This window comes from Dreissena polymorpha, chromosome 15, assembly GCF_020536995.1.
Source record: "Dreissena polymorpha isolate Duluth1 chromosome 15, UMN_Dpol_1.0, whole genome shotgun sequence".
Lineage (NCBI taxonomy): Eukaryota > Metazoa > Mollusca > Bivalvia > Myida > Dreissenidae > Dreissena > Dreissena polymorpha.
Window position 1 is genome coordinate 10,022,251 of NC_068369.1, and position 26,303 is coordinate 10,048,553.

General features: G+C 33.0%; 3 protein-coding genes across 8 annotated transcripts in view; all 3 read right to left on the reverse strand.

Moving 5' to 3' along the window:
* The window catches only part of LOC127860137 (uncharacterized), a 355,128-nt gene that overhangs the window by 267,454 nt on the left and 61,371 nt on the right, over positions 1-26,303 (reverse strand). The gene's annotated exons all lie outside the window — the stretch shown is intronic.
* LOC127860164 (protein CDV3 homolog) overlaps positions 1-26,303 on the reverse strand; it is a 337,157-nt gene that overhangs the window by 199,155 nt on the left and 111,699 nt on the right. The gene's annotated exons all lie outside the window — the stretch shown is intronic.
* LOC127860144 (uncharacterized) lies at positions 2,544-17,568 on the reverse strand. Its single transcript, XM_052398010.1, has 13 exons — positions 17,439-17,568; positions 17,100-17,230; positions 16,302-16,440; positions 15,769-15,945; positions 13,896-14,093; positions 13,589-13,695; positions 10,846-10,963; positions 10,522-10,653; positions 9,849-10,025; positions 9,081-9,200; positions 8,362-8,688; positions 7,495-7,585; positions 2,544-7,234 (listed from the first exon to the last, which is right to left on the reverse strand). Exons 1-13 carry the CDS (start codon positions 17,440-17,442, stop codon positions 6,427-6,429), a joined length of 2,529 nt encoding a protein of 842 aa, XP_052253970.1. The 5' UTR covers positions 17,443-17,568; the 3' UTR covers positions 2,544-6,426.

Below are 26,303 nucleotides of genomic sequence, written 5' to 3' on the forward strand. Positions count from 1 at the left end.
CAGTGATCAAACCAAATAAAATTTTCAAAACTTCTTGGTGTGTTATTGATCAAAAGTACTCTAAAATTGATTTTTGTTTTGTCAATTGATAAATTCAATATTTTCAAATGATAAGAGCATCTGTAATACATGAGCACTTTTTTTACAGATATCTGTGCTATTACAATAAACAATTGTACGCAGACGGATCACAGTTACAAGACGAATGCAATACCTGCTGTTGTTCAAATGGGTCTGTAGAATGTAGAGAAATAGCCTGCATTGGTATTCAATCATCGTGCTACCATTTGTTAATGGTCTTTTTGTGCAAGAGATGAAAAATGCTTCAATGTTTATCATAATGTTCATAGTATATAAAATATCAATAAAATTGTTCTTAAGTTGCAGTGCATACATGTTGTGCACATAAAATGCAATTCATCCATTCTGTTGAAATAGTTAACAAAGCGGCGGAGATTTTGGGAATTGTACTTTTAAGATATTGGTGGTGAAGGTAGAGTATTGATTTTAATTTACGACTAAAATATTCGAAAATTGTGAATATTATTAACCTTTCTCGTTTTCTTAAAACATGCTTTGTGTCTTTTTAATTGTTAGTGATGTCGTTTCAGACATGTCCTGTGCCGTCTAGCGCTGGGTTATGCCGAGAAAATTGCAGATCTGTTTATGACTGCCCCGATGTACAGACATGTTGCTCCATTTGCTGCGGACATGACTGCTTTGAGCCCAAATATGACTTTTGAAAAGGCAGTTACACAGCGTTTGGCTTTTACAATTATACAGAATTTATATTGTCTTCTATGTCATTGAATGTATTAACAAATGAACTTACCTTGGTTTGGAATAAAATATATGTATTTATCTGTCTTACGTATTATACAAAACGTTATTATAGTAACATAATTCGTGGCCCCAAAAAAAGGTTGATATTATGCTAAAGATATTGTTTCCGTCTCGACCCTGTAGGTTCCTGGTTTGATTCGCTGTACGCATCTGTCTTAAGACACCAATTACTATTTCTTTCCAGAAAATTGATTCGAGTTTGTATATAGAGGCCCAATGCTTTTGATGTTGTCGAGCAACAATAAATAGTATTTGCCGGTTAAATCCAATCGTATATTGTATGTTAAATATCCTCGTGATGAAATATTTACATTGTCCTCTAAAAAATACTAAGCTGGCTTCATAACCGTTTGCTTTGATACTTCGAAATTTATCAATATTCGATGCAGCATTAAGTCAGTGCAAAGCGATGAACTATTTTAAATTGCTGAGAAAGTAATTCGTTAAATGTTCTCAGAAGCGACTACTTGCTAAAACATGACTTAGATTTTAAATATAGATTAGTGCATGTCTTGTCAACGTTCGTAAATCGTCAAAATTGAGCCAAAATTATTATACACAAATGTAAATTGTAAACACTGAAATGCTTATCAGGTTGGTGTGTGATAGATATGTGTGAGAAATGTGTTGGACGGTGTAGCAGTCTTCTTTTGCTGTGTCTAACAATTTCGATATGATATTTGACATGTTGCATTCCTGATACTGAGGACTTGTGAATTAGCTGTACAAACACTTGTATTTAGGAGAACGAGATTTAGGAGAATTCTATTAAGTTTAACATAGGTTACACTGTATTATAGTGACATTTATCTGTTTTGAAAAATTAGGGCATGATATAGGATTGCGTGAGTTGGTCAGAAGTTGAAAGCAATATTTATATTTCTATGAAGTACATCAAGTTGTAAGTTTTAAATATAACTTTGAATGCTGATAACCAAAGACCAATCGCAAACAATATGTCAAATTTATAAACATCGTATGTAGTCGAATGTCACAAATGAACGTTAATGTCATAGACAAGTAAGCTCTCTTTTATGACTTTTTCTCTGTAAATAGTTTTGAATAGTATGTTTACCAATGAATTGACAATGTGAAGCGTGATTGCATCACGCATATTATTCAAACCACATATAAAGACTAATGTCAAGCGTATATGAGTCATGTTTGTTCGTCAAATGCCAATGTCGAATGTCTATGTCAAATGTCAAGTACTTCAGCTGTGTTTCCGTTTCACAAGTGTAATACGTTGCAGTGCTCACACTTTTCAGAAGTATGTATTTAAGACAAATGCCATATATTACTTTCTGATTTTGGGTCGCGTGTAATTCGACATATTTTACTGCAAGAGTGAGTTGACATATAACACTGGTGCACTATGTGTCATCTTAGTAGTGTCGTTATCGGATATATATGGAGAAATATAAATTATTATGAAATACTATGCATCTTAAAATTGTGTTCTTTGAAAATTAAGCAAATTTAGAAAACTTATTAAACATGTAACGCACCATGTTAAACTGTGTGTCAGATTATGGATCGTAGCTTTGAGGAAAGAGTTTGTTTTTGAAATTGTACCGCATACTAATCGGTCAACTGATAGAATTATGAAACATATAAATATAATCATCATACTATGAACTCATCCACCTGAGTTGTTGTTTTGTTTGTGTTTTCTGACGTAACAATTACGCTATGCTAGTTAATGTTTATTATCCCTAAACATATCACAAAGTGTGAAATATATCATACACATGGTATGAAGAGAGACGTTTGCCGGTTGAACGTTTTGTTCATATGATAGATAATCGTTTATTATAGTGACATGTGTTTTCGTACAGGGTATTTACAAACATATATACACTGCATAAAAGAACTACCGGCTAAATAGGCCTATGAATCACCTTAACAACAGTGCAAAATATAACATGATCATTATTATACATATGGACAATACAATATTTGAGCAACATACTGAGTTCAATTAATAAATTAGCATCTTCTATATAATATATTTATAAGAACATAACAAGAGTTCAATAGTTATAAATCGTATGCGGACCGAACTTTTTTGTGAATAAATAACAGCTTATGATACACGTTCTTTTGATTTCGCACAAAACCACAAAAAATTACGGCACACCGGGACACGAGCTTCAGTTGATAGGGTCGATCGCTACCTACACGTCCAATAGCTCTGCAATTATGTGCGCCATCAAAAGAACTAATCATACAGAAGTGTTAATACATCAAACATACATGAATTGTACAAGATTATCTTAAGTATTGCATCACTGAATAGAATATTGTCAACATGTATTCACAGGCAAACAATTTAACTTGACATAAAACTTTTTAATTTTAACAATTTAGCACAAAAATATAAGACTATTAAACATAGATAATAATATGAGGTTTTATTGATTTTAAGATTTAATATAATTACCAGTCCTATTGTACTATTTAAGTGGTTAATTAAATAATTATATCAACATTTAAAACACGGTTTACTCAACGTTAGATAAAATCCATTACGATTGTAGCATCTATCTGATAGTTGTTAAGTCAATAAGAAATTGAATTAAGGTTTATCGAAGTTAGTTCTATTTCAAAAAAAAATTATGCAAATTATAGAGTCAAAAAATTCATTCAGGTTTATCCAAGTTAGATATATAAGAATTATTTCAGTAGTAGTAAAATTATCCAATTAAGAAGGCATATTTCTGAAAAACATGTAATACGTAGTTGATACTTAGAAGTCAATTTACATAATTATTGTTTTTTAAAGTTTAAACTGACACAACAGCATACAACAGATATGTTTACTTATATAACATACTGCTTCTGATATAAAAAGCATTAACAACACATTTCGCACACTTTCTAGGACGACATTTAAACAAGCGAACTAATGTATCTTTATTTGATTGACATGTAGTATATTCTTTAGAGTTCAAAATATTCTCAAATATAACTGATCGTGTGTTCTCATAAAGAGCAGATTCAACAAGACAATGAGTTTCATCTTCGACCAGTCCACTTTGACACAGCCTACACCGTCTTTGCTCGGGGGCTTCACACACATACCTTCCGGTCTAGACCCTAAGTGGCAGAATTCCTTTTTCTGAATTGCACAAACAAAGCGCGTTCATTTCTGTTTAAGTTCATTGTAAGCTATTCTTTACAGACAAATTCAGTTTTGAAGGTTCTATATGTTCTTAACTTTGAAACACGTTCATTGTCTCTAGATCAAATTAATGAATAAAACTGAGTTAGGCTTTCTTTAGCTAAATCCATTTGAATGGGACTTTTACGGTTATACTAATCCGTAAGGTTAAGTCTAGACATGACCGTTTTAAATTCACTGCACCAGTTATTGTTATTTGATGAACTGTAATCCCTATCAAATTTTCGTTTGGTTAATCTATTTTCGTCAAGTTTCACAAGTCTATTCCAAAACCTCATCATTGCAAGCCATCTACTGTAGATGCTCGGTTAACATCCAATTTCACCTAGTAACGCTGAAATAGGCGTGTACACCTAAAAAGTACCGTATTGCCCGGTGTTGAACATTTTCTGCTGATTGGAAGTGTTTGAATCCCCAAATGGATATACAGTAATCCGATATGGATATCACACAATAATTATATAGCTTTTCATAGGTTTTAAAGTCAGATTGTTTCATATTATGAATTTTATTTATAATAGACCCGAGAGCTCCCCCGGCACTTTTTGCAAGCATTTCACAGTGAAAACTATAATCACGCTTTTCGTGCATAACTACCCCCAGATACTTATATGTGTCTACAATTTCCACCACAGTTAAATCCAATTTTGAATTCGGTATCGGTTCGTTGTGTTCCTTTCCGGTATTCCTTTCTAAAATGCACGACTTTAGATTTGTCTGTATTAATGAGTACCCTCCATCATTAACACCAGTTATGCATTTGGTTAAGGATAATCTGAAGATCGGCCTCCGAGTTGGCGATAAGGACTTTATCATCGGCGTATAGTAACATGGATGGAGAAGTTTCATCGATCTTGACCCCGAGGTCAAGGTTGTTTATTTCCACTACTTGGTCATTAACGAAGACAGAGAAGAGCGTCGGCGATAAGTTGTCTCCCTGTTTCATGTTCTTGTCACACCGGAACCACTCTGTTAAACGACCATTAACCCGCACGCACGATACGGTTTGGCTATATATACTTTATATATAGAGAGTTATAGAGTTTTCCGTCAACTCCGTTTTGCAAAAGTTTATACAAAAGCATTTCTCGGTCGATAAAATCAACACATTTGCGTAGATCTATAAACGCAACGAATACAGAGTTATTGTCTCTTACAATACTGTCTAATGTGAAAACGTGATCCTCGCATAAGCGGCCGCTTCTGAATCCGTTTTGCTCTTCGGCAAGAATATCGTTATCGTCTAGATAATGTGTGAGCCCCTTGTTAATAAGTGAACTGTATATTTTACTGACACAGGACAATAAGCTTACACCTCTGAAGTTCATTGGTAGACGAGAATCAGTGGTCGAGTCTTTTAAGATTGGACATATAATAGATTTCCGCCAAACAGTATGTCTAATGCTGACATCCATGATCAATTGAAAGAGTTGCTGTAACACAACAATATAAATTACAGGGAATTTCAGAACATCGTAGGGTATCTGATCGACTCCACAAGCTGACCTTGACTTCACCGCCATTAAGATGTTTGTTATTTCATCTAGTGTTATTTTACAGTTAAACTGTTCATTTTGCGTATATAACGGATCTAACAGATTTAGTTCAAGTACATGTTTATGTACTTTGTTACGATCGAAACATTCTTCGTCGAATTAACTATTATCGCTGCTTTAATATAAGTTCGCAAAATCCGACCTCCAGCGGTCCAACACCGAACCTTCATCACGACATACACACCCGTTACTGTCTATGATTTCAACGGGAATGTCTTTATTTTTCCTTGGCCGAAGATTATTAATTTTATTCCAAAAATCTCTTGGATTGTTTGTTGATATGTCTTCAATGTCGAGGGCAATTGCTTCCCGGTACTGCCGTTCCGCTGTTCTCAGTTCCTTGTCAAACGATTTCTCGCTGTTATATACTCCCTTCTCTTCGCAATTTTAATCGAACGAGTCCCTTTGCACTTGCTATAAAGTTTTTCTTTGGCGCATAAATCACTCCATAGTTCGGACAGGCGTTCATTCCAAAAAGGCTTTTTGTGTTTTTTCTGACATGTTTTGAATCACAGAATTTCGGAACAGAGTTATTCATTTCCGTACTGATACATGAGCATAGCTGCACGTAAAAAAAATCCACCTGATCTTGCGTTTCTCTGCACCTTTCAATTCTCGAGATGATATCTGTTACATATGTGAATAAGAGCGTAAACAAGATCAAGTAATATGCTATAATTTATGCTACATAAATAACAAATATAAACAAATTTATATACATTATCATTCTGTTATTAAAGATATTTTTTTAATAAAATGAAATTAACTACAAGGGAAAATGAGCAGGTATATCAAGGCAAATACTATTTACACATCCAGCAAGTTTCTTTTCGATAGCCATGCTTATTTTCTAACGGCATCAGACGTAAAGTCATAATTATTTTCTATCGCCATATCGTTGTTTTGCCCTTTGCCCACATGATCATACTCGTCGCCAGCAGAGTTAAGATGGTTGTAAACGTTCTCGGAGATTTCCATGTTCGAGTTCCTGAATGCCTTGTTAGTGTAATCGTAATCGGTGTCGCTCTCTCTTGAATCATCAATACCCAAGTATGTGTCATGCGAATCTATCTCTTGATACATATTTCCATCATCGTGTGCCAAGTCACGTGCATTGTCTGCATTTATTGGTGTTAAGTTACCATTGGTTTGTTTCTCTAATACAAAGTAAGAATTTGCTTCTTTTGGAAGTCTGGCGTGGACAGATTGATCACCGTCTTTCTCCAGAACAAAGTATGGATGCACTTCATTTGTTGAAACACCGTTTCCGTTTCCAATATTTGGTTGTTGTTTTTCTAGAACAAAGTAGTCGAGTTTGTCTGTTGGAATGGACTTGTCAGTGTTTCTCTGTTGCTCACATATGTCCTTCTCTAACACAAAGTAGGCACGGGCTTCTAAGTCAAGGCTTCTCTTTGTGATATTCGTATTTTGATAGGTAACGTCAGTGAAGGCAACGGGATTATATTTATCAGCGTCCTTGGTACATTTGCTTGCGTTCTGCAGAGAAATGTAAGTATGATTCGACACCGATCCTCCTGTGGTTTGGAAGTTTGCGTCTGGTTTTGATTCAACTCTCGCTAACGATATGTGGTGGTTATCGTCTATGTTCTCCAAGTTGGACCTCTTTGTGTTTGCGAAACACAATTTCTTTCTATCAAATATACATGTATGCATACTTTTTTCTTTACCTGTTATTTTCATAAGGCGGATATTGCAAACATTATATATTACTTAGCTGTGAAAAGTCTATATTATAATGCAAATATTACAACATGTTTTGTGACTATGAATATCATTATTATAAGAATGCATACTGATTAAGCATCACAGGACTTAGATGTTGTGTAAAAATGGTCTAACAAAGTTAAACATAGAGTATCTAACGTATCAACGAAGCAAGTTTAAACGTACTTGTATTTGAGGAATATGACAATCACCACAGCAGAAACCACTATTGCAACTGTAACTGAGACCCCTGCTGCTACAGCCGTAGTCGTAGATTCTACAACATTCAATATTTTAGTACATATTACCGACTTAGTGTTGGGTATTGCATTTGTAACCAAAGTTTTGGAGTCCCAATTGGAAGGAGTTAAACCACGGTACGATACAAAGTTGGTTAGTATCCATATAACCATCAATAAGCCGTTCATTATTTAAATTCTACCAGGAAATATACAAGTATGATTGTCAAACATATTCTGTAACTTATGACCCCGACAATATACACGTATGCGTGTTCGTGACGTCAACACCCAAACAATTCAAAATTATGTTGGCTGCTTTCGTTAACCACAAGCAAATTGTCAATGTGACATTAAATGTATGTTTAAACACAGTGAAGCGTCAATATCAAATAGTAAATATAAATGTCAAATTAACCAATTGTAACCGTTGTGTTTAGGAAAAAAATATAGTGCACACAACTTATGTGGTTTTACTGCGCTGCGTATTTCTGATTTCTTTTGTTTGTAACCATTGAAGCACGGGCTATTAACTGAACGCACGTGGTTTGTTGCAGAGCTACCCATACTTGTTTTCCTTCTGTGTCTTAACAAACCAAGTGTACGAAAGAAATGATGTTTTATTTGATGTGTGCGTGTATGAACTAATTGAATTACGTGTGGTTTACGACTCAAATAGAATGCATATTAAATATTGCTGTGCACGATCGTATTATTTTCTATTACAAGTGAAAACATATAATTGATATGAACCCCCCCCCCCCCAAATAATTCAATTAATCCAATTACACAACTTAGTTTTCGTGTATACCACCTTTAGAATCTTGTTGTTTAGAAACATCAGATTGACCGTCAATCGCTGTCAAAGACGTTGTTGATTGAATATTCTTCGGTGATGTTGCTGTGTCGTGTGATGTTGCTTTCGTAGTTGTTGGGGCGGTGTCCCGTGAATTATATGTTGTCCCGATCGTCTGAACATTTGTTGTGGAAGTTGATTGTCTTGTTATTGGTGATGTAACGGGTTTGATAGTTAATGTTGGCGTTATTGTTGAGGAGGATGATCGTGTCGTATATGTTGTCCCACTTGTTTGAAACGTTGTTGTTGTATTCGACGGTGATGTTACAGAAATGCTACGTGTACCTTGATTGAGTTGATAGAAATACGGCACCAATATTATGATTATATAATAACTACGATACCATTAAAAACTATTTAGTGTATTATTCGAACATTTGATTAACTGAAAACATGGCACATACACATCAAAATTGAGCCATTTATTTAATCAATATTTCTTTTAAACAAAGGAAACAACTTCACAGTCCATCTTATCTTACAACGCTCTTAACCGAGTGTTAATCGCGTTTTTATATTTAAAATATCTTACTAGAAGACGAGTGGTTTACTTATTATCTATGCAACATCCACGCAGGAACAATATGCTGTTTAACATTTGAAACAATATTGTGTATCTATTGCTGTAATTATATTTTTTTAATATCGTATTTATATAATTGTGTCATTTTACTTACTAGTCAGCTTAGGTCCTAAACATAAGAAATTCTTTGACGCCGTTGCGATGGAAGAAAACTTGATCTCCGACGAGTTTGGACTCACGTAAGCAAACATCATCGGGCCACCACTGATACTCCCTATAAGCAGGGAGTTTTTAAAATAAGATTAATGCGTGAGTATGTATATATAAAGTTGGTGTGACGTGTTTTATATGCATGCATACATCATACGAGCGACTATATTGTGTACGCGTTCTAGTTTTTCACTTGCATGATTTACCAATCAATCATTTAACAGTGTTAATCAGTTTCATACATGTGGCTATATATTTAAAACAAGTTTTTATGTTTGAACAAGAATGATGCTGTTCATGTTATCCTTGATAAATGAGCAGGAGATGACTGTCATTTAAATTATCGGATGTTTTATTTAAGGCAAGTAGCCAGTTCTTACCACTATAAACCTTAATTAAACAACAGTGACGTTTAACAATATTTTGCCAAATAGTGTAACAACTATGGGATACGTATTTCTTCCTTGGTTCCTATAAATCGCATGCGAAAGAAAACATGTCATTTGTTAGATGTAAAAATAAAACATGTTTCTTTATCCAAATAAAGCGCAATATTAAATATTGTAAATATAAATAGACAACACGATAACACATCGCTAACAGTATGTGTGTAACCAACGACAAAAGGTGATGAGCATTAGTCACTTTACATTTCCCACAAGTCATTATTTTATGACACAAGGTCTAACAAATAGGCTGATCAAACACGCACCGTTTTCTTGATGGAGGGTCCAGTTCCGAAACATATTTGTAAACGAAAAATATTCGAAACTGCTGCCAGTGTAGCCTACCGCCGCAGACGGTAATGCACTTCGGTTAGCGCAGATGTCATTAGCTGCATTCCAAGTAGCAAACGTCGATCCAGATACAAAGGTAACTTTACTTGTGGCTGCCATTAAATTGTTGCAATATTTTTGTGTGTTTTTTTTGTCAAGGAAATTGTAGTAACATGAATACACAGCTTTGTATAAAGTAAACAACGATATTTAATATATATACGTATTTACAATTTTTTTATGAAACGAACCGTTTTTACCATATTACGACACATATTATCCGAATGATTATATTTGTTATTAAATCGAATTTATAGTTGGCGTTTTTGCTTTAAAATAAAATGAATAGTTCTATTTAGCAGAATGCTTTCGACTGACTGAATGTGTTTTAACGTGTTTTCTTATATTATTGGTGTGTTTTCTTATATTATAGGTGTGCTTTCTAATATTGCCAATGGTTAAATCCGGAAAAAGGGACTTAATGTATGTTCAGATGTATTAACTGACGGAAGGTTTCTATTCGGTCAGATGTTTAATCTGAGAAATTTGTAGCTTCGAATTTCGAAATCCAAACGCACACAAGTCTAAATTAAGATAAAGTATAAATACCGTGTCTACACCACATATGCCTTTTATTGTTTTCATCATCACACTTGACCCAAGCGGAGTCGTTTGCATTTGAAGAAGATGCCTTGCACATATTAGCAATGGTGTTTGTGTGTTCATCCCCTGATGTTTTGTCTGAAAAAAAATGAAATGGAATCCTTTAAACGTTTACAAAGCGGAATATTAAGCGAAGACTTTTCGATCAAATATCAAAGTCATGCCTGAATACGCAATGACTGTTTCCCTTATTCGCATGTAAACATTCTACAGACAAGGGCCTATTATTAGAAAATAAATAAAAAAGTTGACACAAAGCGCAATATTTACCATTTGTGAATCTGTATATGGCTTGAGAGCTGCTTGTACCACAAACGAAATCACCACGTGTTTTGCAATTTGTTTTCGTAAGGTAAGCTGGTAGTTTACCCAGACAGTTGCATTTCAACTAAAATGGACATTGGAAGTGTAGATCAGTGGCATAACAAGTATTTTTCACATTTGCATTGTGTGGCAACATCATGCAGTTTCAAATCATTCGCTTGGGGAACATATTTACATATAATTGGAATGAAAATCTTATAATAATATGTGAGGCCGAAAAACACACCTGAAGGCCCACTGACCGACAGAGGTACACAAATATACAATCTTTTCAAATTGTAAGATAGCCCTTGGTATGTATATGCAATAAAAACACTTTTGGATGCACTCGAGCGTGACATATTGTTTTTCTTTTGTTCTATGCCAGGATTACTATATTACAACGAACATTAGTACTAGAGTACTTTTCTTTATTTACCGTCTATTGGAACAACCCGAATATGGGCATACATGTGATACAGGGCAAACTATTTTGAGGAGCAAAAGCACTCTCAATGCGACTCTTCAACACGACGTTTCGATTGGATAGTTCAAGGCCTTCATATATTTTCAATAATACGGTATTCAATTCATTGCTAAACAATTGAAAAGAAAATGATCTATATATTAGACGTGTATGACAAACGTGTTATTGTTTAGTGTATTGTTATATATAAAATCGGTGGATGATTAACGTAGATTTATACATATGGGTTGTTATTTTATCCACTTCGAACCGCCTTTAATAGTTGTTTTCTTCTGTAAATACTGTTTTTGTATTCACACAAATATTCATTGACTTCATAAACACGAATAGTTTGTATATTTAGGATATGTGTTGATTCATGGTAATATTTTTTCACGGGTGGTCATATTCACAATATTGTTACGAGTAACGCAGCCATGAATTGAAATAGTCGTTTATATGGACAGTCATTCTGCTATAAGCTCGAACATGTCTTATTAAAAAGTTATGCCAAATTCAAATTGCGCTTAAAGTTTTATACAGTTATATACAGTCATACTTCATAAGCAGTCCTCATAATGTTATTGTCCTGTCAATCTTGACCAAGACCTATATTCTAGTACCATACTGATCATGAACGCAACAAATTCAGTCTAATCTTAAATTTGTTATTTGATCTTTGTCCTCACAGTTTACAATTGGTGCCGACAGGCCAGTTAATACAGTTTATCTATGACTAAACTATATTACATATATTTGAATCGGGTAAGTATTCCCGATGATCTCGCGAGGAAGAAAAACCCTTATCTAATGTTATGCATGCAATAAAATGTTAACACTTTTGTCGTGCTGAGAGTGATTTTTGAAGACATGAGACGGCAGTATATTGGAAACCGACATATAGCAAATATATCAATGTTTGCCCAATAAAGTAATACACTTGTTACAAAGTATTCCTCTTTATATTAAATAGCTTTAATTTTTTTTGCTCTGTGATTTATATGGAAAAAATTGAAATTACTCAACAATTCGTAAGAGCGGAAATACTTGACAACCTCGCAAGAGCATCCATTAGGGATATTCTAAACTTCTAATAAAGTCTAATCATCATCTTGTTAAGGCTCCAGATATCTCGTCCGTTAAAAAATCGTTTCACATACGGACTAATATAATAGAAGCAAATTAATTGTTAGGCCGGAATTAAAAAACACTGATTATTCACCTTCTTTCGGTAAGCATGAACATACAAATGCTCAACCATATATAGAACACAATGCAACGAAATCAGCTCGAATATTTTTTGCAAAAATGACAAACTTTCAACTGACGTCCAAATAAATCGAGTGTATTGAACATTGTACACATGAAAAAGTTCATAGATAAATACATTGAATAATAACATTTACACGCATATCTAAGAAATGAGCAAATAGTCGAAGAGAAGAAGTGTTACTATTTTAAATTGACGATTAAAATTGACGAAAAAAATAATTTACATACTTGCATCCATTGAAACACGCATACTGCAATATTCACGAAATGTTGGGACCAAAAGCGTGAAATGTAAACGCTCAACAACAACAAAACAACAAAATATGCACTAATACGATTTCTAAATTATCACATACATATTATTCTTACTAAGTGAGTCTTTGATAAACTGTGTACATCATTAAATGGCTTTCATTGTAGACAAAAATACTGACGATTTCTCTTCAGAAATGTGGGATGATCAACTGGATTGTGAAAGCAAACACTTGAGTTGCATAGTGATTGAGTTCGCGTTTGTGATGAAGGTGTTCATTGAATGTTAGGGGATTAATTCGACAATAAATAAAATAAAATATTTTGCCTTGTGTAACAATAAACAAATCGATCAGTTGCATGAGGTTATCGCAAGCTATTACGTAGATGTATTGGGAGATGTGTGAGAAATGATTTGCCGCTAGAAACATAGTTAACCAAAATATGTACTATGTTGCGTGACTCTTTTGCAAATATACCGAAAATGCCAACCCAAAATAAGTGACAATTAATTATCACAATGGATAAGGTGGAGAATATGGATTGCAAGGAAATACTTTACAAGTAAACCTTTACCCATGCACATTGCGTTCTTGGTAAGATTATAATAATTATATGAAAAGGCGGACTAAATAATTATTATCGGAACTAATTTTAATACAACTTACATATATTGGTTCAGCGTCTCAAATGCAATGACATTTTTTATACTATATTTACCTTATTCGACGAAAAAAATAATCCAAAGTAAGATCCATTGCATGTATAATGGCAATCAACGAGACTCGATACGTTTCGAAAATCAGACGTTGATAAATCTGAACAACCTGTAAAAAACGTTCAAATATAAAACTGGAGCTAAGACTATAACATGCCGATTATCATTATATTCATCAACGTTTATCATCTTTAAATAAATATAGTATGGTATAACTAAATGCACTGTGATATAACACCTTTCTTAAACACTTCTTATATATACAGTAATTTCTTTTTAAATTCAATGAGACAGCGATAACTATAATACCATGATATTGAAATTCTGTGAAGGCCTTGAAATATCCAATCCAAAAGTCATGTCCAAGCGACGAATTTAGAGTGATTTTCCTTCTCAGAAAAGTTTTCCCTGTATCATATATATGCTCATATTCTGGTTGTGCCAATCGACAGTCCTCAGGAACCTTATTCCAAGTATTGGTACTCGTTGTAATGTAGTACTCTTCGCCTAGAAAACATAATGTAAGACATATTTGTGTTACGGTTGAGTGCTTCCACAATAGTCTTATTCCAAATACGTACCAAATGAATTGTACAAAGGGGGAAAGGTTGTATATGTCGGTTTCTTGTCGGTTTGTCGGTCCTTCCGCATAAAATATTGTATAGAAAACTTCTTAGCATTTCTCGAACGATTTAATTAAAACTCTAGATTCTTTATAACCATACAGTGTACTTTTGTGTAGGCAGAGTGATTACGTTCCTGAGTTATGTGCCCTTGTCTTAAGTCAATGTTATGGAATAATCATACACATATATAAGTTTGTGGTGAAAACTGCTTATTCATTTCTCGAGCGATTGAACTGAAACAATGCCATAAAGGGAAGTGCTGCAAACAACTTTATTATGCCAGTGATCCACACGTTCCCAAGTTGAAAGCCTTTTAACCATGTCAGTTTTATGGTAGAAGGATAACATATTCTTACTTTGTAGTGCTTATCACTTCCAAATGTCTTAAGTGATCGCACTGAATCCTAAAATATGAAATCACCATGTAGTAAACATTCGCAATTCAAAAACTCCAGTGATTAACACGTTCCTGGGTTATATGAACAAAGAAGTGCGATGGTATTTGTAGTCACGTTTGTGTCAAAGCTATAGTTTTGGGTGTTTTAGTTTCTAATCAACAATTTGGAAAAAAATCATTAGACAAAATAAATAAATGAAATCAATCAACACTGCATAATTATTATACTCCTGATAAAGGAGTTGTAAACTTTAATAAAGTGAATCGCTCTGAGAACATGCTAAGCAGTGTATATCCCTCTATCAAAGATTGCTACATATTTAAGATAAAATCGGGTATTTGGCATGTCCGTCGGTCGTAATTAAACTGTTCACAAACTAAAACAGTTTCATCTGACACAAGGGCCACACTTTGTTTCCGCTATCTAGGGATCAGTGAATTTCCGTTTTTATAAAAAAAAGCATGTTATACAATAACAGAAAAATGTTTTAATCTTGATTTGTATTTAATTGACTATTCGTAATATATATCTTCTTTGGAATAAAACATTTTATGTTTGGTCTAGTGGGATTTATGTTGATATTTGACGAGCATAAAAACAACGTTTTTTACTTGCAAGCTTATTCGGCTGTAAACAAAACATAATTATCACATCATTAAATCAGTTTTTGTTAATATGGTTTGATATTTTTTATTGTTAACTTAAACTGTATGATTAAATTTTTATATCAATGTTTTGTAATTTCTATGCTTTATAATACAAATGCGTTGAATATTGGTATCGGTTGTAAAAAATAATTTATAAATTCTTAGATTTATTAACAGATTTGCATAAACATAATACCAAACTAGTAATTCTTAGCAGGAAAATATATGTTTTTACTCGTGCTTAAATATACTAAACACAGGATAGTTGGTAAAAATGGAAATAGTAAAATGTATGAATTTAGGAATGTCAAACTATTTGAGCAGTTTAATTTGCACGCATATTTTTCCCAAATTTTTTATTATTAAATATTACAGAATTTATTGTATGTATGTACGTTGTAACGTAAAACATAGCTAATAAGATGAATATTGTATGCACCCTTCAACGTTTATTTCATATGTAGTCACTGTGTGAGATTAAGACGTAATACATAGATGTTAAGAATGTTACCTATTTGTTCGCAGGCCGCTGTTTCCCATGACGTGTTCAAAAGGCAAGTGATTGTTGGTTTGTCAATGAAACCCGGGTCACAGTAAACATCAGCGATTGAACCGTATGTTAAATTAGAACCCTTGCGTAGCGTTGCGATTCCATTTGCAATTGTTGGCGTCGGTCCACATGCTGTGACTTATAAAGTAATGGGTTAACTAATGACACATAGATAAACAGATCGCAGGCTAAACAATAAATCAATTTGAATTAAATTATATTTATCTGAATAACTATTTTGTTAAAGTGTTCCAAAGTCTTTTTTTTCAAATAGCATTTCACCAGGCCCAGCTCTTTTATTTACAAGCATTCCATTTGAATTAACACATTAACTGAAACCACTCGTTGTAATATATGTATATATATATTGCAAGTTTTACAGTTTGCTTTACTTGTGTATGATAAAACGGTAGTAAATTGATAAAAAAAATGTTCATATATGAACATTTAAATAGTGTGAAATAAATATTGTGTATTAATTTAAATTGTTTTACCCCAATTGGTAAAGACCCTTATTCTCCAGTGACCTCCACAAATCTCGCTGTCGTCTCCAGGACAGAGATCAGCACACTCCGTGTCTGGACTTTCATGTGGATTGTGCATTGTATTACCGCAGAAGCATTCGTTCCCGGACTAAATACAACATTTATATTTTTATTTAAGGTAAACATATAGAAAAATCAATAGCATTCATAAGTGGCATGCACTAATTTAGTTATAAATTTTAGGTTTATTCACAGCCTACATAGTTTAACATGTGAGTTCATAACCCAGTAAAGCACCGTTGCGCTACAAAAACATATCTATATGTTTCAACTTCCATGTGCTTACTTTGACAGTTTGTTATTATATACGTATTTTAAAATTAAATTGTGTTTGAAACATAAGCATTTACTTATTTGATAGTACTAAAAACCAATTAACTAGATCATATAACTTATACAATGTTTTTTAAATATGATATGTTTCGCCACTCGCTTAATTATATGTGTATCTCACAACTAAAACGATCATGCATAAAGAATAGAACAAATAACGATTCCATCTTAGTTTGCATTGGAAAAGATAAAATGTGATAAGAGTTTCGTGTGTGTAACCCCTAGCTATTATATAATAGCCCTGGCGCAGAAGGGAGTCTCATTAAGGCATACATTTTTTCCAATAATTAAACTTATACATGTATTGCAAACACGTAACCTTAGTGTGCTGAACACTCTTTCATAAACTCCTAGGTACAATACCCAAGTTGAGTGACCCAATCTCAAATCATATCTATATAACATAAACCATACCTCCACGCCAGCATATCTGAATTCCCAGCAACGTCTTACACACTCCTCTGGTGTGTTTTTGTCAGAAATGTCGAACTCAACATCAAGGACACGATCCCAGTCATCGACATAGCATCCAAGATAAACAATACCTGCCAAAAAGTAAAAATGTTATTATGTTATAAAACAAATGTTTTAAGTGTTTTTATCTCCAAAATCTTTTGGTCTTTGTCAGCTTAATGCCCCATTTACAACAGTATACAAAAATCACAATATGTATATAACACCTTCGTTGTATATGTTTGAGTTATGTTTTATTCTCCAGATAACACTGTTTATTGATAAAATTGAAAAACATACGCATACGTCCGTATCATAATCATCTGTTTGAGTTAGTATACACGTATTAAGCGTTGAATATTGTTGTGCATATTTGTAACGCGAGATTTTAATCGGTTAAAGTGTTGACATCGTACCGGCATGGTTTACTTCAGCATGTGTTTAAATACAACCCAATGATATGAACACACACTGTTAACAACGTCCTTATGACGATAGTAAAATCCCATGCAACTTATTCAAATAAATTCCGTATTCATTTTCCAATGCATTGTTGTATGTCATGGCTGTTCCAAAACCAGGTTACTCATGCTGTAGAGAAACGATATTTAGTACTCAATATGTTCAAATATTTACAGTTTATGTTTTTCTTGACCTAATGTCTTATATCTTGGTGCAATCGTGATACATCGGCTATCCTGGATTCCTCCGTAAGATAGGCCTCGTGGCTAACGGTCGCCATATTGCCTTGTATTACTACTTTACTACCCAAAAGGTTGTCAGTCTATTGTTATGAGGCTGTATAGGATGCGCGTTGAACTAGCGCCAAACTTTTTACCGAAACTTTGATATTAAGAGCACTATTAACGTTCATTTGTGTTGCATTTTGACCTATTATCCAAGTGGTTTACTTTTCCATTATTATTTAATCACCTTATCATCCAATTTTTAAGATGAAATTACGGTGTTTACAAAACCAACCAAACCGAAAGTGAAACTAGATGCATTACGTTTCGCGATGTAAACATTAAATATTTGTTCAGTTTGAGGAAGCGAATCGATAATAGACGGTGGAATATGTATGCAATACAGACTATCATTGCCGATTGTAGTACTGGCTAAAAAATACCTTTTATGACAGGTCATGTATGGAACATTAATCAAAATAGTGACCATAAATCACTACAAATGTCTGGGTTGATCATTAATATAATTAATGCACGTTTCTGATCTAATCGCCTGTATCTAGTTGTAATTACCATGATATTGATAAAATTAAAACGTTTTTTTTCATAAATTAACATTACATGTTTATTTTTATCATTTAGGTAATATATGATTGTATCATTATCATCATTAAATATTCTGAAAATAATCTAAATTATCATGATTACTTTAAAGTAGAATTTTTAAATTTTTCTCATTATTTTTAATGAATTTCCACATTTGTTTGATTCAAAATAAAATGTATTAATAAGGGTTTCAGTTTTTAATTTTTATCCAATTTTTAGTTCGATTAAATTTAAAGTACTAACTACATACATGTACGTGAAATGCTCTTGAGTTCGTTTCCTGGGCCTAGAACCAGTACTTGGGTGTCTCTTGGAGATTTGTTAAGAATGCTTCCACACTGGGGATCAAACCAGTGACCTCCAGATCATTAGGTGGACACCACATCCATTACACATCAGCGACCTTTAATTAGTAAATTACTTTAGTATTGCAGCATTATATAATATAATGTTGCTACATATTTTTGGAAAATGATTAATGTGCAGTACTAAATAAATCTAAATGCATACAATTTTAATTGTGCATATTGTGTGATTATTAGTTACAAATTCACCTTTTACAGGTATATGAAAAGGATTATGAAAGACTGATAAACATAAAATTGACAACTCATCTCCCCAACGATACTTTGTGTGGCTCATTCTCAGAACAAACCCATAGTCAGTGAGAAAACTACAATGTAAAAAGACCACTTGATTGTGACAATTATGGCTGACCTAGCAAATGTTATCATTTAAAATAAAGAAAACTTCCAGTTCAATATACATTTTATACCAATTATGACATTGACCATCACAGAAAATAATTATAAGGTTGATTTTCCCAAAATTGACTGTTACAATTGGATACTGTTTTAAGCTTCACTCTACTTTGTCTGAAAATTAAAGTCCTAAATGATGTAATAGAAACATACATATTTAATTTTTAGTTTTACAAGTATATATATATATATATATATATATATATATATATATATATATATATATATATATATATATATATATATATATATATATATATATATATATATATATATATATACACACATTATATACATGTGTATGCTTTGATTTTTTTGTATTGAAGCCAAATTAATATCCCATTAGATAGATAGATGATATCACAGCAGTATTCCTAGTTTGTCTGCAAGTACTGCAGAAATCATGGATTATTATTTTACTGAGTCAGCCTTAATTTTTATATTATAATTGTTAAAACAGATTAAGATGTGCATTATACAATTGAGGATGCATCAAGATTAAAAAATGGTACATGTATAAATTAATAAAGAATCAATAACAATCAGAAACTGTGCATTTTTTTCAGTATTGTGTGAAAGGATTTGAAGTAATTATGTGTTTTTGAAATATGATTTATGTGACTTTGAATAAATATATAAAAATTAGTGATTTTTTCAGACAAAACTGTTAATTACATACTAAAGTATTCAGAATGTATTATTGTAATATTCATTCGAATTTTTTAGTACAAAAAGCACTTTTCCCTGGCATTTGTATTTATAGTAATTGCATATTTTATAATTCTGACAGCATATATAAACTGTGTTCATGCAAGCATGAAACCGGTTTCATTTTTTGAGTATTTAAACAAGAGGGCCATGATGGCCCTGTATCGCTCCACTGCTGAAAAAAGGCTGAAACAAATTTCTCTGCATGTGCAAATACTTAAATATTGGCCCTATTCAAGCACATGTACACTTTTGTGACCTTCTGGGCTGGGTCAAATTTAACCCCAGGGGCATAATTTGAGCAAATTTTGTAGAGGACTACTATATCTCACTACATACAAAATGTGGTAGCCCTAGGTCCTAGAGTTAAGGACAAGAATATTTTTAAAGTTTTCACAAAATAAGCAAGATATAAGCATATATAATGTTCAATTTTGCGACATGCGGGACAGGATCAAATTTGACCCAAAGGGCATAATTTGAACAAACTTGGTAGAGGACTATAAGATGTTACTGCATACCAAATTTGGTAGCCATAGTCCAAATGGTTTTCGACAAGAAGATTTTTAAAGATTTCACAAAATAGGCGCTTTAAAAGCGTTTATTCAATTTTGTGACCCCCCGGGGCAGGGTCAAAGTTGACCCCAGAGGCATTATTTGAACAAATTCGGTAGAGGTTTATTAGATGTCACTACATACCAAATTTGGTAGCCCTAGGCCCAATGGTTATGGACAACAAGATTTTTAAAGTTTTCACAAAATAGGCCCCATGTAAGTGTATGTTCAGTTTTGTGACCCCGGGCAGGGTCAAATTTGACCCAAGGGGCATAATTTGAACAAACTTGGTAGAGAACTATAACATGTCACTACATACCAAATTTGGTAGCCCTATGCCCTATGGTTAAGGACAAGAAGAGTTTTAAAATTTTCACAAAATAGGCACTATATAAGCATATAATTGATTTTGTGGCCCCCGGGGCAGGGTCAAATTTGACCCCTGGGGCATAATTTGAACAAACTAAGTAGAGGACTATACAATGTCACTACATACCAAATTGTGTAGCCCTAGGCCTAATGGTTATGGACAAGATTTTTTTTTAAGTTATCACAAAATAAGCATTATATAAGCATATGTTCAATTTTGTGACCCCCGGGGCAGGGTCAAATTTGACCCAAGGGATTAAATTTGAACAAATTTGGTAGAGGACTATTAGATGTCACTATATACCAAATTTGATAGCCCTAGGCCGGATTGTTATGGACAAGATTTTTTTTGAAGTTTTCACAAAATAGGCCTTATATAAGCATATGTTCAATTTTGTGACCCTCGGGGCAGTGTCAAACTTGACCCCAGGGGCATAATTTGAACAAATTTGGTAGAGGACTATAAGATGCCACTACATACCAAATTTGGTAGCCCTAGGCCCAATGGTTATGGACGAGAAGATTTGTAAAGTTTTCACCAAATATACCCTATATAAGCATATGTTCAATTTTGTGACCCCCGGGGCAGGGTCAAATTTGACCCCAGGGGTATAATTTGAACAAATTTGGTAGAGGACTATTAGATGTGTCTACATACCAAATTTGATAGCCCTAGGCCCAATGGTTATGGACGGGAGATTTTGAAAGTTTTCACAAAATAGGCCTTATTTATGCAGATTTTCAATTTTGTGACCCCCAGGGCAGAGTCAAATTTGACCCCAGGGGCATAATTTGAACAAATTTGAAAGAGGTTCACCCCAGGAACATTCCTAAGAAATTTCATCAGAATTGGACCAGTAGTTTAGGAGAAGATGTTTAAAGGAAAAGTTTATGCATGGATGCACGATGGACACAGGACCTTTGGCCAGTGGAGCTAAAAATCAAATTAAACATTTAGTTTTGATGTAAAATCAGTTTTTATATGCAAGTGTCTATTTCACTTATAAATTAAAACAGCATATTATTCATTATTGAAAAGATTATTCCAAGCTTGATGTCATATTTCAACTTTGCATAGTGTAGTTAATTGAACATTGTATTGAACTGTATGGGCAGCTATATTTTTTAATTTATGTATGTTGTATTATACAAAATGCATTATTTCTATCACAAGTAGACCATATAAGGGCCTACTGCTACTAAATAGGCACTGGTATGAATTTGACACTGTTTTTGATGCTCATACAAAACTTTAATTATTACTACACTTTAGTATATTAAATATTTTCAAGTTTTTGTTCAACATTTTTTGCAAAAGAAAAGAGTGTCTTAATGCATTTGAAAATATACTTAAAACAAACTAAAAATGCATTTTAACATACCTTTTTCCTGGTAAAGTGTATTTGGGATGATAAAAAATACACTTGAAGAGTATTAATGCTGGAAAAATGCAGAAAAAAATACATTTGTTTCTGTTAGAAGTGTGTCTTGTCTGCATTTTTAAGTGTATTAAATGCACATCAAATGCAGATAAATACAATGCCAATACTGTTACGTATTGTAATGGACATAAAATGCACTTGTTCTTGTAATTAAATGCTTTTGTGAATTGAAATAACCTTTTATAACGTTTTAACAATTAATAATACCTTTTTATATAAATTTTCTTTTGAAATGTGACACTTAAATGATTTTTGCGCCACTAGTAAGAGGTATAATTTGTGCTCATAATGCTTTATCATTACACTATATAATATCATTTGTTGTATGAAAATTGCCCGTAAAATTCGTGTGAAAGCTCAAGAGATCAATAGCAGCGTGCTATACCCAGCTCCTTTTTACATGACTTGATGGTATTTAGTCCCCAATTCTACATGGCTAAGGGAAAATTAATGTGCAGATTTGACAAATAAGTCTTAACTGGGATCCAATAGGCAGACTTTCATATTACTTGTATTTAACTTAAATCATGATCTAAATTGCTCTTTGGCAAATCTTTGTTGGTCACAGTATTCAACTGAATTTTGTTCACTTTGTAGTGATTATATTTTCTATATTTATCAGACAACATCTTTCTTCAAAAGTTTAACATGATTGCTTGGTTAATTTAGAAACAAGATCAATGCATCATAACATAAAATGAAAATATGTGTAATAGTAAAAATGGCAGCAAAAAATAACTAGATTATCTGCCTTAAATCTGAGACGATATGTTGATGTATTGGAATTTCTCATAAATAATGTGTTCCATAGTTGTATAATTGTATAGTCGCATGCATGAGTGGTGTCAATGTCACAATACCAATTAAAGCCTATAATTTATTAAAACAATTTGAAGTTTGGTGTGTGTTTTTTTCAAGATCTGTTATATATAATTATATATACATGTATATAAATATTGTTTAAAAGTTAACATGCAATAAGTTTACTGTAATTAAGTGACAAATAGTTTTACTGATTTGGTTGGATGCATATATGCAGATATATCATGGTTAATGTGCAGAGGACAGTAGCAAAAACAAGAGCTGTCTCCGTAGGATGACATATGCCCCCGATAAACGCTTTAATAGAAGTTATGAGCATTTTTCAAAACCTAAACGCCGACCCTAAGTTCAAGGTCAAAGGGGTCAAAATTTGTGTGTGTATGGGAAGGCCTTGTCCATATACACATGCATACCAAATATGAATGTTACATCTGAAGCGTCATAGAAGTTATGAGCATTTTTTCGAAACCTAAATGCAAAGTGTTACGGATAGACAGACGGACAGTGCGATCACTATATGCCCTCCTTTGGGGGCATAAAAATGTGTTTCACATTGTTTTGGTAAATTAGTAATGTAGTTAAAAGAACAGAATCATCAATTATAAAGTTATTGATTATAAAGTGTTGCTGGCATATTTGATGCATTCATCTAGCTATAAGAAGGTCCCTGTTTTATCATCACTGGCACCGAGTGAGGGTTCTCAAAATCTTTAAACAATATGAATAACTACATATAGGGTCAAGAGCCTTGTTGATATGGGGGCTAAACACCTGAAATCAAAGCGACCCAGGTTAAAGGCCGAGGCCAAATAAATAAACCAGAGGCCGCATGAGCCTGCTATACTCTAAACAAGTATTGTTTCTTCTCAGAAAACTGGCTAAAGTGTCTTAATAAGCTTTAGACTTTGAGTTTCAGTGCAATCAATCTAAAATAAATTGGTCAAATTAAATAATAATTTGTAAAAAATAAACATTCTGCACAAATTCAATTATTTACTTTACCTGTGTGCATGAATCATTTCAGTCTTGATGGTTAGTGAACTATGTCAAAAGCACCATATCTATGAAACACTTGTATTTTGAATAGTGCAATGTTCCACAGAAATGATGCTGATGATAATTCTACACGATGATGAATTATTAGATATATTTCTAAATTCCATTTCCACCAACAATTCGGTTATTCCACTACCAGTTCACATGCTTCATACACAGTTGAGAATAACACTATTTCACTCAACAACCGTGACACATGTACTCAATTTTTCAACTTTTCGCAATTAAACTTGTCTTCTACTGTTATTGTTGTTGTTGTACTTTTTAAAGTAGTTCGAAAGATGGCGACCATTAACCCAGAGATTGATTTATGAAATAAATCGTCTGCTGATCCAGAGTGATCTTGGTGTTGGTAAATTGGTCCCTTGTCATAAATAAACCACGCAGTAATATTTAAATGTATTCCGTGGGGATGCAACTGTAGTTTAAATAAAGATGCGAGCAGTATTTATAATGTAATCCACCACACTTTAACCATGTATACACGCATACATGTACGTAGAGGTATTTAATACGTCAAACAAAGGTTGACATATATCAATTTAAGTATGGGCTTAGTATATTGTCACATATGTTCACTAATTTGCATAATCAAGAACATTTTTGAGAATATTACCGAATAATTTACTTTACCTGTACTTATCTACGACATAATTATTATTTTAGATAAAACTACCGTATCGTCGCATCATTATAATCTTTAAAACACACTAAATTTAGGTATTTCAACAACCTTAGACATAATCATTTGTAAAAAAAACAAACATTTATTTACCAGTTACTGTTGCCGTAGCCAGTATAAAAACAAAAACAAGTTTGTAAATGCACATTATTTTGTATCATTTTTGGTCCTCAAGATTTTAATCAACTGAATGATGAAGTAAAGTAAGGCCAGCTATGCAGAAGTTCGATACATGACGCGTGTGTCCTACAATAACTTATACAATTTGTGTGTATTTGAATATGTGTCATTTTTGTATGGGCTCGGTTATGGTTAACTTCTATGTTTGCGTTTAAAGCCTATATAACGCTCAAAATCAACGAAAATTTCGTAAAGTATTTCGTAAAATAAGGGTAACACATCAACAAACAGTGTTCCTTATAGCGATAGCCACAATTTTAACGCTAGATGTGGTATGATTACATAGATTTTTGTAGATAAAAAATGTTCGTTTTTATTTATTTGTGACAAATTACATTTTAATTTTCCGCGAATATATATATATTCATACGACACACGAACACTAAAATGGTACCATGTTAGTGTTCATGTGTTTTATTAATAGATATCGTTGCGGGAAATTAAAATGGAATTAAATATGCAAAACAATAATACAAAACAAGCATTTTGTATCTACAAACATATATTGTACCAGACCACATCTGGCGTTGAAATTTCGGCAATTGCCATAAGGAACACTGATTTTGGACTGTATTTTACGAAAAACTCGTTGATTTTGAGCGTAATAGAGGCTTTAAGCGGTGCAATAATCCTAATGCCATAAAATAATAACTCAACTAAATTATAAGGGGACTATTGCATGGAATGTTCTGATTGGTTGTGTCGCATTCTTTGACAGTGTGATAAATATTCGAACGTTAACCATATTGATATTACCTTGATAATATATATTTACCCATACATAATAATAAATATTATAATAACTGGTTTAAGCCCCATTTTGTTAAAGAACCTGCATACCAATGTGTTAATACTTTCGAATTTGTATACCTGATCATGTTTCTGGTGGTTGAATGTTTCTTTATAAAACAGAATTGTAGCCACACACATAACATGTATCGTGAACTGTTGTACACTTTTCGAAGATTTGTTAAATATACTATGAATAAATACATGGAACAATATATATGTATAATATTCAAATGGCGGGTAACTGAGTTATTGCCTCGTCATAACATCAATAATATCAATGAAGGCATGTATAGGACGACGTTATACTGAGTGAAATAACAGTTAGACATTAAAAGTATCCACTGACAAGTCAAGGAAAAACAATGCGTCTTCTGTGTCTGAATAATGATCACAAATGATAAGTGTTACAACCACAGGACGGATGCCCATAGTATTTTTATATACATATGCTATAAAAGAATATGTATATAAGAAAATTCAACACACATTAAAAAGATGATCCTTTA

Excerpts from the sequence above, each read along its gene's own strand:
- LOC127860144 (XM_052398010.1), bottom strand. Across the intron at positions 15,946-16,301 it reads AAGGGTCTTTACCAATTGGG|TCACAGCATGTGGACCGACG; the intron begins GTAAAACAATTT and ends TTACTTTATAAG. Across the intron at positions 14,094-15,768 it reads AGCGGCCTGCGAACAAATAG|GCGAAGAGTACTACATTACA; the intron begins GTAACATTCTTA and ends TATGTTTTCTAG.